The 11,142-nt window shown below is 47.9% G+C and overlaps 1 protein-coding gene and 1 long non-coding RNA gene across 12 annotated transcripts in view; one reads left to right on the top strand and one right to left on the bottom strand.

Moving 5' to 3' along the window:
* The window catches only part of C28H10orf90 (chromosome 28 C10orf90 homolog), a 206,234-nt gene extending 195,315 nt beyond the window's left edge, over positions 1-10,919 (bottom strand). For 3 of the 11 annotated variants that reach the window (XM_038579103.1, XM_038579092.1, XM_038579091.1), the window contains exon 1: positions 10,116-10,903. In XM_038579103.1, coding sequence (XP_038435031.1) covers positions 10,116-10,355 — 240 coding nt within the window. In that variant the 5' untranslated portion in view covers positions 10,356-10,903. Of the gene's footprint in view, positions 1-3,062; positions 3,214-10,115 lie in introns of those variants that run through there. The other 8 variants (XM_038579096.1, XM_038579093.1, XM_038579094.1 and 5 more) reach the window with 7 other exon arrangements.
* On the top strand, positions 2,332-5,471 carry LOC111093091. Its single transcript, XR_005380756.1, has 4 exons — positions 2,332-3,045; positions 4,022-4,109; positions 4,868-5,063; positions 5,211-5,471. It is a non-coding gene; the product is annotated as an uncharacterized LOC111093091 (long non-coding RNA).
* Positions 10,920-11,142: the final 223 nt, after the last annotated feature.

Below are 11,142 nucleotides of genomic sequence, written 5' to 3' on the forward strand. Positions count from 1 at the left end.
ACCAACTGAGCCAGCCAGATGCCCCATGCCACAATGTTCTTGAAGGTGACCTGGTGTTGGGTCACAGTGGTAAGCCAGAGGACCTTAAGGGCACCTTCCTTCATGGACCTCCTAGACAGAGGCTCCAAACCTATGTGCCTTCAATTCCAACACCTCCTTCTATTTCCTTTTCTGCTCAGATACAAAAATTTGAAATAAAGTTTAGGCAGAATGTTAAAACAGCTCCCAGGATTCCCACCCCTTGGTACACACGTCCCAGAGCCTGTGAGTACAACGGGCTCTCACTTCCACAATTAAATTATATGATATGGAGAGAGGGTTTTGCCTGTATAATTAAGGTTGCCAATCAGTTGATTTTGAGTGAATCAAAGGGAGATGATACTGGGGGGGGTGGGGGGGGTTTGACCTAATCAGGTGTGTCTCCAAAAGAAGTCAGGAATGTTCAGAGCAGCAGATTGTCCTTCTAGCCATGAATAAGCAAGCAAACATGTGAACTGCCTATGGCTCGTGCTGCATGGCAGGGACCTGAGGACAGCTTCCAGGAGCTGAGAGTGCCACCAACAGAATGCGGACTCAGTCCTCCGACCACAAGGAACTGAATTCTGACAATAACCAGTGATGTTGGAAGAGGCCCCTGAGCCTTAGGTGAGATCACAGCCTTATCTGACATCTTGATTCAGCCTGGAGAGACATTAGCAGAGGGGCCAGCTAACCCACACCAGGATATCCAGCCTACAAAATTGTGAAATAATAAGTAGGTATCATTTTAAGCCAATTACATGATCATTTGTTTTGCAGGAATAGAAAAATCATACAGATAACATCTGCCAGATTGCTTTTCCCTTTTCTCATAGCCCATCGGAGCTAAAAACAATCTTGCACTAAATTGATATTATCTCAGCCATAAATAAATAAGCACACTGCCTCAGTGAATTATGCAGCATGATCACAAAGAAGCAAACATATTCCTTGCACAGGAGAACTCTGATTGACAGCCCTGTGACCACCACTGGGAGACACTGAAATATATACTATTTACACAGGATGGGCTGAGCTTGATGATCTGGACTCTATACATGTACTTGACAGGCAATGCATTGACATATGTTCCAGTAGATTTGGAAACTTTTCAGCCATTATTTCTCCAAATCATTTTCTACCCTCATTTCTGCTCTACTCTTTGAGATTCTAATTATATGTGTGTTGGATCTCTTGATACCAATGTTGTCCTACAGGTCACTCAGGCTTTCTTTCTCTCTCTCTCTCTCTTCCCCTCATCCCCTCCTCTCCCTCTCCTCCCTCTCCTTTTTCTCGGTCTTCAGTTTAGAAATTTAACTGACCTTCTCTTCTGCAGCATCCAATTTCCTATTAATCCCATCTAGTAAAATTTCCATTTCAGGTAGTGTCATTTCTTTTCCTTCTCTGTAAGTTCTATTTGGTGGATTTTTATATCAACTATTTCTTTCTCCGTCGTGGTAGTATCTTCTCTTAAACCCTTGAATTTATTTTTTTAAAGACTTTATTTATTTATTTATTCATGATAGACATAGAGAGAGAGAGAGGCAGAGACACAGGCAGAGGGAGAAGCAGGCTCCATGCAGGGAGCCCGACGCAGGACTCGATCCTGGGACTCCAGGATCGCGCCCTGGGCCAAAGGCAGGCGCCAAACCGCTGAGCCACCCAGGGATCCTCAAACTCTTGAATTTAAAGGGAAAACAGGGATCCCTGGGTGGCGCAGCGGTTTGGCGCCTGCCTTTGGCCCAGGGCGCGATCCTGGAGACCCGGGATCGAATCCCACGTCAGGCTCCCGGTGCATGGAGCCTGCTTCTCCCTCTGCCTCTCTCTCTCTCTCTCTCTCTCTCTGTGACTATCATAAATAAATAAAAATTTAAAAAAATAAAGGGAAAACAATAGTCTTGTAATAGCTTTTTTTAAAAAAAATCATTGCTTTTTAATTCCATCATCACTGTCATTGATAAATCTGTTGCTATTAATCATGATTTCTCCTGGTTAAGAATCATGCTTTCCTGTTCCTTGAATGTCTAGTGAGCTTTGTCTGGATGCTAGATCTTTTTAATTTTATATTATTGCTTGCTGAATTTTGTTGTAATCCATGAAAGAGTATTGATCATAGTTTTGGCAGGCAATTAAACTACTTGTGGAGGAGCCAAATTCTTTCAAGAATTGTTTCCAAAATTGTTATAGGATGGATATAGGGTAGCCTTTACTCTAGGGCTAGTTTGGCATCCATCCAAGGCACGACCCTTCTAGAATCTCTACTGAATTTACCCTCTACTCAGTGAGGTCTTTCTACTCTGGATGGTGAGAAACTTAAACAATCCATGGCCCTGAGTGAGCCCCGAGAATTGTTCATCTTATGGCTTCCTAACAACTGTTCTTTCCTTGTCAGCTGTTCTTTGTCTGGCCTCATGGATTTTCACATAGATTAGTTTTTAGCCACAGATCCAAATTTCAAAACTCTTTCTTTGCCTGGCTCCCTCCTCCCAGGAACTGTGCCCTGCAAATTCTAGCTGTAATTCTAGAGACCACAGGGTTCTACTTACGTGTGATCTTTCTGTGCCAGTACCCAGGAGCTGCCATTCCTTCTGCCTGAAATGTCTTTTCCTTCTCCACCCAGGCCCCATATTCTCACTCTCCCTTCATCTTCCATGACGAACATGCCCAAATGTCTCCTTCTCAGCCTTGCCTACAGCTCAGTGTAGACACCTTGACTTGGCACTCATTAGGATGGCTGCCTTTTCAACAGATGATAAGCAGGGGCAGGAACCCTGCCTTTTGGACCTCTGTGTTCCCAGCACCAGCACAGTTCCTAGCACAGAGTAGGTCCTTGATAATTTTTTTTAAGTCAGCCCAATATTTCCTCTTTAATCCATCTGCTCCACCAGAGAGGAAAGAGAACATGGGACAACACTGAGGTCAGTGAGGACCTATGTGGGACCTAAGGACCAGGAGGAGATGCTTGGTGAAAGAGCTGTGGGAAGGAAAGATTCCTGAAGCAGAGGGAGAGAGCAAGTCAGAGCAAAGGTATCATTATCTCTTACCACCAGATCCTGGCATAGTTGGCTTTGTCTACAGTCAACCCCAAAGACCCCTGGGTTCCTAGTCGCTGCTGTCAGGATAAGTGCTGCTCCCTCATCTCCCCACTCCTCAGCACCATGCCAGAAGCACAACCTCAGAGCAAGACATAACTGAGGCAGACCCTCCTCCTCCTGCCCCTGTGTCCCCATGCAGCCTGCATCAGTGATTGGGCCTCACACAACTTTCTCTTTGGAAAAATAGGGCTCATGTGCCCCACACAGCTGTGGTGAGGATCAATGAGGCAATTGAGGGATCAGACAACAGCCCCTTTTGTTCCATCTCTGTCTCTCAGTTCTCCTGGCACACGGTGGCCCAGCCACTCTCCTCTCTGACCATGCCTCCCCTCCCCCGCCCTGGGCCCCTTGGCTCCAGTTTTCTCAACACAGGCCAGTCACTTGGGCTTCTTTGTTGTCTCCTTCTTGGCTTGTGCAGTTGGAAAATATCAGCCTGGAAGTTCCATATTTGGACCTGCATCCAAATCACCTGGATTAGGGGGCACCTGGGTGGCTCAGTGGTTGAGTGTCTACCTTCAGCTCAGGGCGTGATCCTGGGGTCCTGGGATTGAGTCCCACATTGGGCTCCCCATGGGAAACCTACTTTTCCCTCTGTCTGTGTCTCTCTTTCTCTCTCTCTCTCTCTCTTTCTCTCTCTGTGTCTCATGAATAAATAAAATTTTTTTAAATCTTAAAAAAATCATTTGGATTTCATGTTAAAAACAGAAATTTCTGGATCCCACCCTTCCCAGAGTCCCAGGTCTACATTGCTTGAATGTTTTCCTGAGGATTCTAGAGTACACTAAAGCATGAGGGACATTCCATCCTTCCTGGGGGTGGTGAACTCCTTTATATCCCTGTGGCTCTTCGAAGGGAGGGTGCATCTCACATGGAACACGTTCTGTTAACACTTCCTGCCTTCTCCCCAGCTTTCACAGGCAGGAATCAGATGTGTATGAACTCAATTCTCAACAGTCCCTTGTCAAAGGTGGAATTGGCCGCTGACCACAGAATTAGGTGGGTTGTGAGCGGAAACTGTGCATTCGGCTCAGGGCCAATTTGCTGACTAATGTCTGAGTTGCTTGGGGAATGGATTACCCTGAGCCAAGAGCACCGAAGGTTACAAGTCCCTGTCACCTGGCACTCTGAGTGTGGGGAAGGAGGAGTAGGGATGTTCACCCCCAATTTAAACAGGACTGCATGCCCGGAGCAGTCTCCTCTAAGCACTGGTTACAATCAGCCTGGTCCCAGGGGCCACGCCTTCGCAGCAGGGTTGGGGACAGCAGAGAAAGGCAATATTGGAACGTGAGTAGCAACAACTCACCTTGATGAGATGCTGCCTCTCTGCCAGGCCTGAGGCTTAGCCTTTTGTATAGATTGTCTCCCTTCATCCCTGCGGCAAACCTAGGAGGTAGATGTCATGGTTCTCATGAACACAGGTGAGGAAACTAGGCCTCAAAACAGTCAAGAAGCTTCCCAAGGCCACTCATCTAGCAAGACCCCAGGTTCAAGCCAGTGCCCTCACACTTAGCCACATGGCCACCGTTCACCTTCCATCACCCCTCCCTTGGTTTGGCTGAAATGTGGACACTGAGTCCCCACCCATGCCCAATGTCCTGATGCACACTGACCACAGCAGTGTCAGATAGATCTCAAGGGACTGCAAGTGTTCCAGATCGAGTCACATGTCACCTCTAACAGAGCATTCACAGCACAGCTATTCTGGAAACCTCAACCACCAGAGGTGCCTGCTGATGCCACAAAATTCATTTCAGCCCTCCGACCCACGGCACCTGCTAAGAACCTTGCCCTCTAATGTCCAGCCTCCCACTGACACCTGTGGGGAGAGCCTGGAAGAATGTGCCGAGTGAGCAGCCCAGAGACCCCACAAGTGATTGTTTCATCTTTTGCCTCCTGGATTTGCCTCCTCCTGCACCTGCATGAAGACCACCAGCTGCTGTCAGCAGAGAGGTGAGTGGCCGAGGCTCCCATCCGAGCACCAAGTACACACACAGGCAGAAGCAGGGCCTGGGGTGAGGCAGGGGTTCCTGACCTGCCAGTGGGGTGGCAAAGGTGATGGGAATATTTATTGTCCTTTGTCCAATGGCCTTTTCTCAGTGCTCTTTCCTTGGAGAGCTCACTGCCTACACCACAGCCAGAGCCACCGGCCGATCTAGCAGAAGCCTTGCTGGAGGCCAAGACCTCAGGAAGAAACATGAGACCGTGAAGACTGATCTGGCCACGTCTCTCTGGCTTGATTTGGAAATGGGCACATCATTTTGCCCCGTTTGGCAACTGTGAGAAGAAAGGGAATATTTGTTTTACTTCCTGTTTCCTCTCATTGACTTCTTCATTCTCCAAATAAAGTTATCTTGAAGTCCAAGCACCTAAAACCTGAGTACTTCTATCTCCTATGACCTAGGGCTCACCCCAACCCAAGAAGACATTCGGCAAAGCCCAAAGTGGCATCTCTCAACCCTGGTAGGACATTAAAACTACCTAGGGGGGCGCTTCCACTTCCAGCTACGATGGAGCAGAAAGACAAAAGCTATGAAGCAATGGGGTCTATGATCCTGGAGGGAGGGGGCATGACAGGAGGAAGCCCTACAATTGTCCCTTCCCAGAGGCAGTTTCCAGGTTGCAGAGCACAAAGCAGAAGCTCAAGAGAGGAGCATTGAGCAAAGGAGGCAGAGATCAAGACTCCAAGAAGCTGAGCCAGCTAGAATTTGGGGCTAAATTCTGAAGAGGAGTGAACTGCAGGGAAAGAGAACTCCAGCAACCAGCAACAGGTCCCTCCAGTCTCTGGCTGAATACTGATTTTCACATGCTTAAGAGAAAACTGCATAAAACCAGAAAAAGAACTACCAGAAAGTAGTAGGTGAGATGCTTCTAGGACCTTTCCCAGGGCTGGAAACAGTGCATGCTCCTACTGGCCCTGGTGGAAAGTTCTCCCCCACACACGGGGCATTAAGTAGAGTCCTCCCAAGGGTTGTACTTTGACAGTGGGGGCTCAATTAGCCCTAGGCCAGGGCTTCTCAGCCTCCACACTGTGAACATGTCAGGCCAGGTGAGTCTTTGTTGTTGGTGGTGGAAGACAGCCCTGGACACAGCAGTATATCTAGCAGCATCCCTGGCCCCTCCTCAGTAGGTACCAGTAGCATCTTCCCCACGCTGTGACAACCAAAGTGTCTCCAGGCTTTACCAAATATAGCCTGGGGACAAAATCATCACTTATTGAGGACAAATCCCCTAGATTAAAGTGTGCGGAAAAGTCAGCCTCACAAGGATCAGACCATTTGCAGGTAATTTCACCTCACATGGGAACAAAGTTCGATCCTCTTTAAAGGAATACAACACAACCCCACACACCTGCCCTGGGTCACAATGGCCTTGGCTGGGCTATGAGCATATGTCAGTGTTAAAAGTTCACCATAAGGAAATAACCCAAATGGTCCATCAACAGATGAACAGACTTTTTTTTAATGTAGTATATACATGCAATGGAATATTATTCAGGCTTAAAAAATGAGAAATTCCTACACTTGTGACAACACGGGAGAAACCAGAGGATTTTACATTCAGGGAAATAAGTCCATCACAGAAGGACAAATGCCACATGATTCCACTTATATGAGGCATCTAAACCAAACTCATAGAAGCCAAAAATAGAATGGTGGTTGCCAGGGACTGGGGAAGGGGAAACAGGAAGCTGTTGCTCAGTGGGTGTAAAGCTTACATGATAGATTAGTGAGTCCAGAGCTCTGCCGTACAACACGAGTGCCTATAGTTAACAACATGGAGTTAACACCCTTTAAAATACAGTAAGAGAACACATCTCACGTTAAGCGTCTTTACCAACAAAAAACAAACAAACAAACAAACAAACAAACAAAAAAGTCACATGCACAAGAAAATAGGAAATGTTTAGAGGTGATGGATACGTTTAGAACCTTGATTGTGGTGATTGATGGCTGTCATGGGTGTGTGCCTATGTCCAAACTCATCAAAATTTATACTTTAAATGTGTGCAATCTTTGCATGTCAAAAAAAAATTAAAAATAACAGTTTGCCATGATTCTTGCAGTCAGCCAGAATTGAGCATCACTGCCAAATCCAAAAGAAAAAAAAAAGGATGAGTAGGAAGGAGAGATAGAAATAATAGAAGTTTTAGGAAATCTTAAAAAGCATAGCCACAAGGCGATTACAACATACAGAAACTTTCTCTGGCTCATCTAATGATTAAATGTATTAGAAACTGTCACCCAAGAGAAGACGGATGGATGAGACTTGACTTGCATGCCCCAGCCTGTGCCTATAAGCAGAAAGTTCTCAACAATCAATTAGGAGATGCTAGCTCATATCCATACTCTAGGAGATGCAAGCACATCTCTGAATTCCACGTGGTTCCCCTCAAGTGGAAACCATCCCTGCTCTGCTTTTGTAAGGACTCTCGGGATGTGGCCATGTTTGCAGTGTGATCAGTGGCTAGGACTCAAGCGCAGGTCCGTCCCATTACTCGGTTCTGGCTATTTTTAAGTCTGAAGTCTATCAGATATCTAGGCAGGGAGAGAAAGGCCCTTAGCACACTGTGTTTTTAATAGTTTGGAGCATTTTGGAATCAGCAGGGATCAAGGCGTTGCAAACCCCTCGCCACCATCTATTTCCCATCCTACTTACATTTCAGACAAACAGGTCAGCTGTACATTCCTATTAAAAGGCAGTTTAAGTAAGGGAACAAGTGTGGCTGGACCACCCCTGGGACAGAGTTGGGCTGAGCCACTGCTTATCTCAGATGAGAGGCAGCCTCTTCAGGCATTAACACAGCCCAGGACAAAGACAACAGTTTTAGAGAAATGCCAGTTTTAGACATTCAACTCCACTGGAGTGGATTTGTAGGTCCTCATGGGAGGGACTTGAAATGCATAAGGTTTTTACAGAAACAAAATTTCCAAAACTCACTTTTACTGGAGAATCAGCTAGTTTCTTTAACTTAGCACCTCTGTGCACTGAGCATTCATTTCAGTGACCCTGTTCATTTCTCACCCCGTCAGGTACTTTGTGGTCACAGCCCAGGCAGGTTAACCCATGGCCTTGGAGCTGGCGAGAGAGAAGGGGTCACTGGGGCCAAGTCTAACAGGGCCCCAAGACTGTTAATTGGGCTCTATCATCAGTTCAGCTTGGAAACTGAGCAAGGAAGTTGACTCCTTCCTGGAATTCCTAATTTAAACAGCACTGACATGCCCCAGTGGGAATAATATGAATAGTTCAATGGATATGGAATATTTTAAATTCTGACATGTTTGCCTCTATAAGGGCAGAGCTCAGAAGTAAGAGGGAAAGGAGGCAAGGATCCGATGTTGGGTTTCAAACCTGACCTGCCCCTGAGCAAAGTGGGCCCTGCCTAGACCACTTCCCAAATCACAGACATGGTGAGGTCCGTCCAGCTGGGGGCCTGATGGCTATGGGAGGGCCTCAGACTCATTTTCACATAAGAATCAAGACTCCAGGTTACTGCCAGGTGGCAGGCATACAACCTCCACTTGTTGACTGTAACTGGTAATTGGGGGTGGGAGGTGTGGGGGACACAAAGCAGCAGCTGTGACTGTCAGCACGCTTAAAGCTTTTTACAATCTCCTGCAAAGATGTACTTCTCCACATTGTCGCCTTGAGTGTCGCTATAGGGAGAAATGAAGTTTTATTCATAAAAAAAAAAAAGAAAAAGAAAAAAACAGGACACCAGAGCTGCTCTCTGTCACTTAAGGCTTAAACTGGAGCCAAGAACACGTCTGCAAAATGCAAGATGGCATAATTCAACAAGTCTTTCTCTCTCTGGAGAATCGAAAAGTAACCTGAACTAAAATTATACAATGATAAAATTCTGTCTCCATCCAATTAATTACTTGTGAATAATAATATCTCTGGTTTCCTTCAATTATATTCTAATTGCACACCTTTTGCTCTGGTTGATTGGACAATGAACTAATGAACAACTATTACTGAATTTAATTAACGCCATTATTTCTGAGGCCTCTATATCTCTGTTGTGAACATGGAAATTCACAATCCCAGGGCTGCAACTGGAAGAAGCCAGCCTTGAACCCTGCAGAACAGGTTCTGGCATTGCCCTGAAATGAGGAAGCCCGGAGTGGGGAACAAAAGATGTGGGGTCTTTGCCAGCATTCAGGGCGAAGGCCCTCCTAACAACGGGCATCAACATTCGGAAAGGTTCCCATTTCAAAAACACTGATAATTTACCTGTTACCTTTATCAAAAGAGATAGGTAAGTGAGCTATAGAGGAGTCAATTACGACGACATTCATAATTTATTACATGTACAGTAACGAGCGGGTCGGATTTCATGTGTGTTTACTCTCTGAAAGATAACTGCTCGTGCCTCACACCAGTTGCAGAATGCAAATATGTCTGAGGGATGTGTTTATCTCACTTTGACATTCTAAACTCCAAAATTCTCCTTTTCTCCTCCCCCCCCCTTCCCCCTCCCCCCCAAAAAAGTCACTTCTGTTTAAAAATTAGGACTCCCTCTCAAAGGAGCAAAAAGGCCACGCTTCCGGGCCTGGCTTAAATCATGCAATTTTAACTCCAGCAAGGCAAGCCATAGATACTTTTTCTACATAAGGCGCCAGGAAACAAATGGGAATTTGTTTCTAAAGATGGATGATTACAAACGAACAGAGCTAGGGCTCTCTAACTGGCAGACACATCCTGCGGTTTCCAAACGCGGATACAAATGAGCTCGCTGGTCCCTACTAAGTGTTTGCAAATGCAGACGTGGGTCATGTGTAAAGGACACTCCTGCGATATGCTGCCCCCCGCCCCCTTCCCGTATCTCAAACACTGAAAGGAGAGGCGAAAACGTCTTTTCCCAGCTTGCCGGGGGAATCGTACAAATAAGGCGATTCATGTGATTAGACTAGTCAAAACACCTGCACCATCCGGCGAGGGGCGCCTCCAGCTTCTCCGCATCAGCGGTGCGCCCACCGCTCCCCCCAGCTCCAGCCGTACCTCATATCTGCCGGCCGCCCACTCGGCCGTCTCCAGGCCTTGGTACATCTGGATGATGCAGACTTGGGCTCTTCTCTGGGCGGGGAACCAGTTACTCTTCACGAAATCCATGACCATCACATGGTTTCTCAAGCCCGTACTGAATGCTCTTATCTGAAAAGTCGGGTGCCCGGCCGTGTCCGAGTGGCGGGCGGCGCACCCCTCCTGATGGGTGTTTGTAGGAATTCCAGGGTGCCGCATGATACTCGGAATCTTGTGACTTCAGCTGGGGAGCCTGGCAGACACGATTTTCTTTGTCTGATCCAGGTATTGGGTGCGGCAGGAGAGCCTCGGGAAGGGCCCCAGCGGGGACGGTCCTGGTGCCCGGGCCCCAGCCGCAAAGGGGCCGGCCGCTCCGGGGTGACCTCTACGTGCCTTCAAAGCACGCTGGCCGCCTGCCGTCCCTCCGTCTCCGGTGCCTCTACCTGTGTTCTCGGGTCACCCAAAGCCGTCTCTGGTTTCAAAGGCCCCCCCCTCTTTCCCGCTGTCCCCAGCCCTGCCGGGTGCAGAGAGGTTCCACGTGTCCTGCGGGTCGGGCCCCTCGAATCCCGACGGATTCTTGACTGTGCCGCGCAAAGGAGCCACGGGCGACCCCCGCTGCCTCTGCACAATCCCTGCCTTTTCTCCCCAGGAAGGAAAGGATCGAGCGCAGGCTCCTGCCGACACGGAGAGTGACCTCAGCCCCGGGCAGATAAGAAACACATTCAAGAGAGGAAGAGGGCCCGGCGCAGAGGAGCGACGATGCAGCAGGCGATGGAAAGCCCGCTCTGTTAGGAAGCGCTGTGTCCCTGGCGGGCGGGGACAGCGTAGTGACGGCTCTGGGCCAGAGCCAGGCAAAGTCCCGCCACCAGTCTGAGCCTGGGTCTCCCATGAGGACAACTGGAATCACCAACTCACAGGGACACCAGGGGAGTGAGACAGTGAGGAAAGAGAGACGTGTCGCACGGTCACCTGGGCATCATTTCCAAGGCCTTGGTACATGGTTGCG

The sequence above is a fragment of the Canis lupus genome, chromosome 28 (genome assembly GCF_011100685.1).
Source record: "Canis lupus familiaris isolate Mischka breed German Shepherd chromosome 28, alternate assembly UU_Cfam_GSD_1.0, whole genome shotgun sequence".
Classification (NCBI taxonomy): Eukaryota; Metazoa; Chordata; class Mammalia; order Carnivora; family Canidae; genus Canis; species Canis lupus.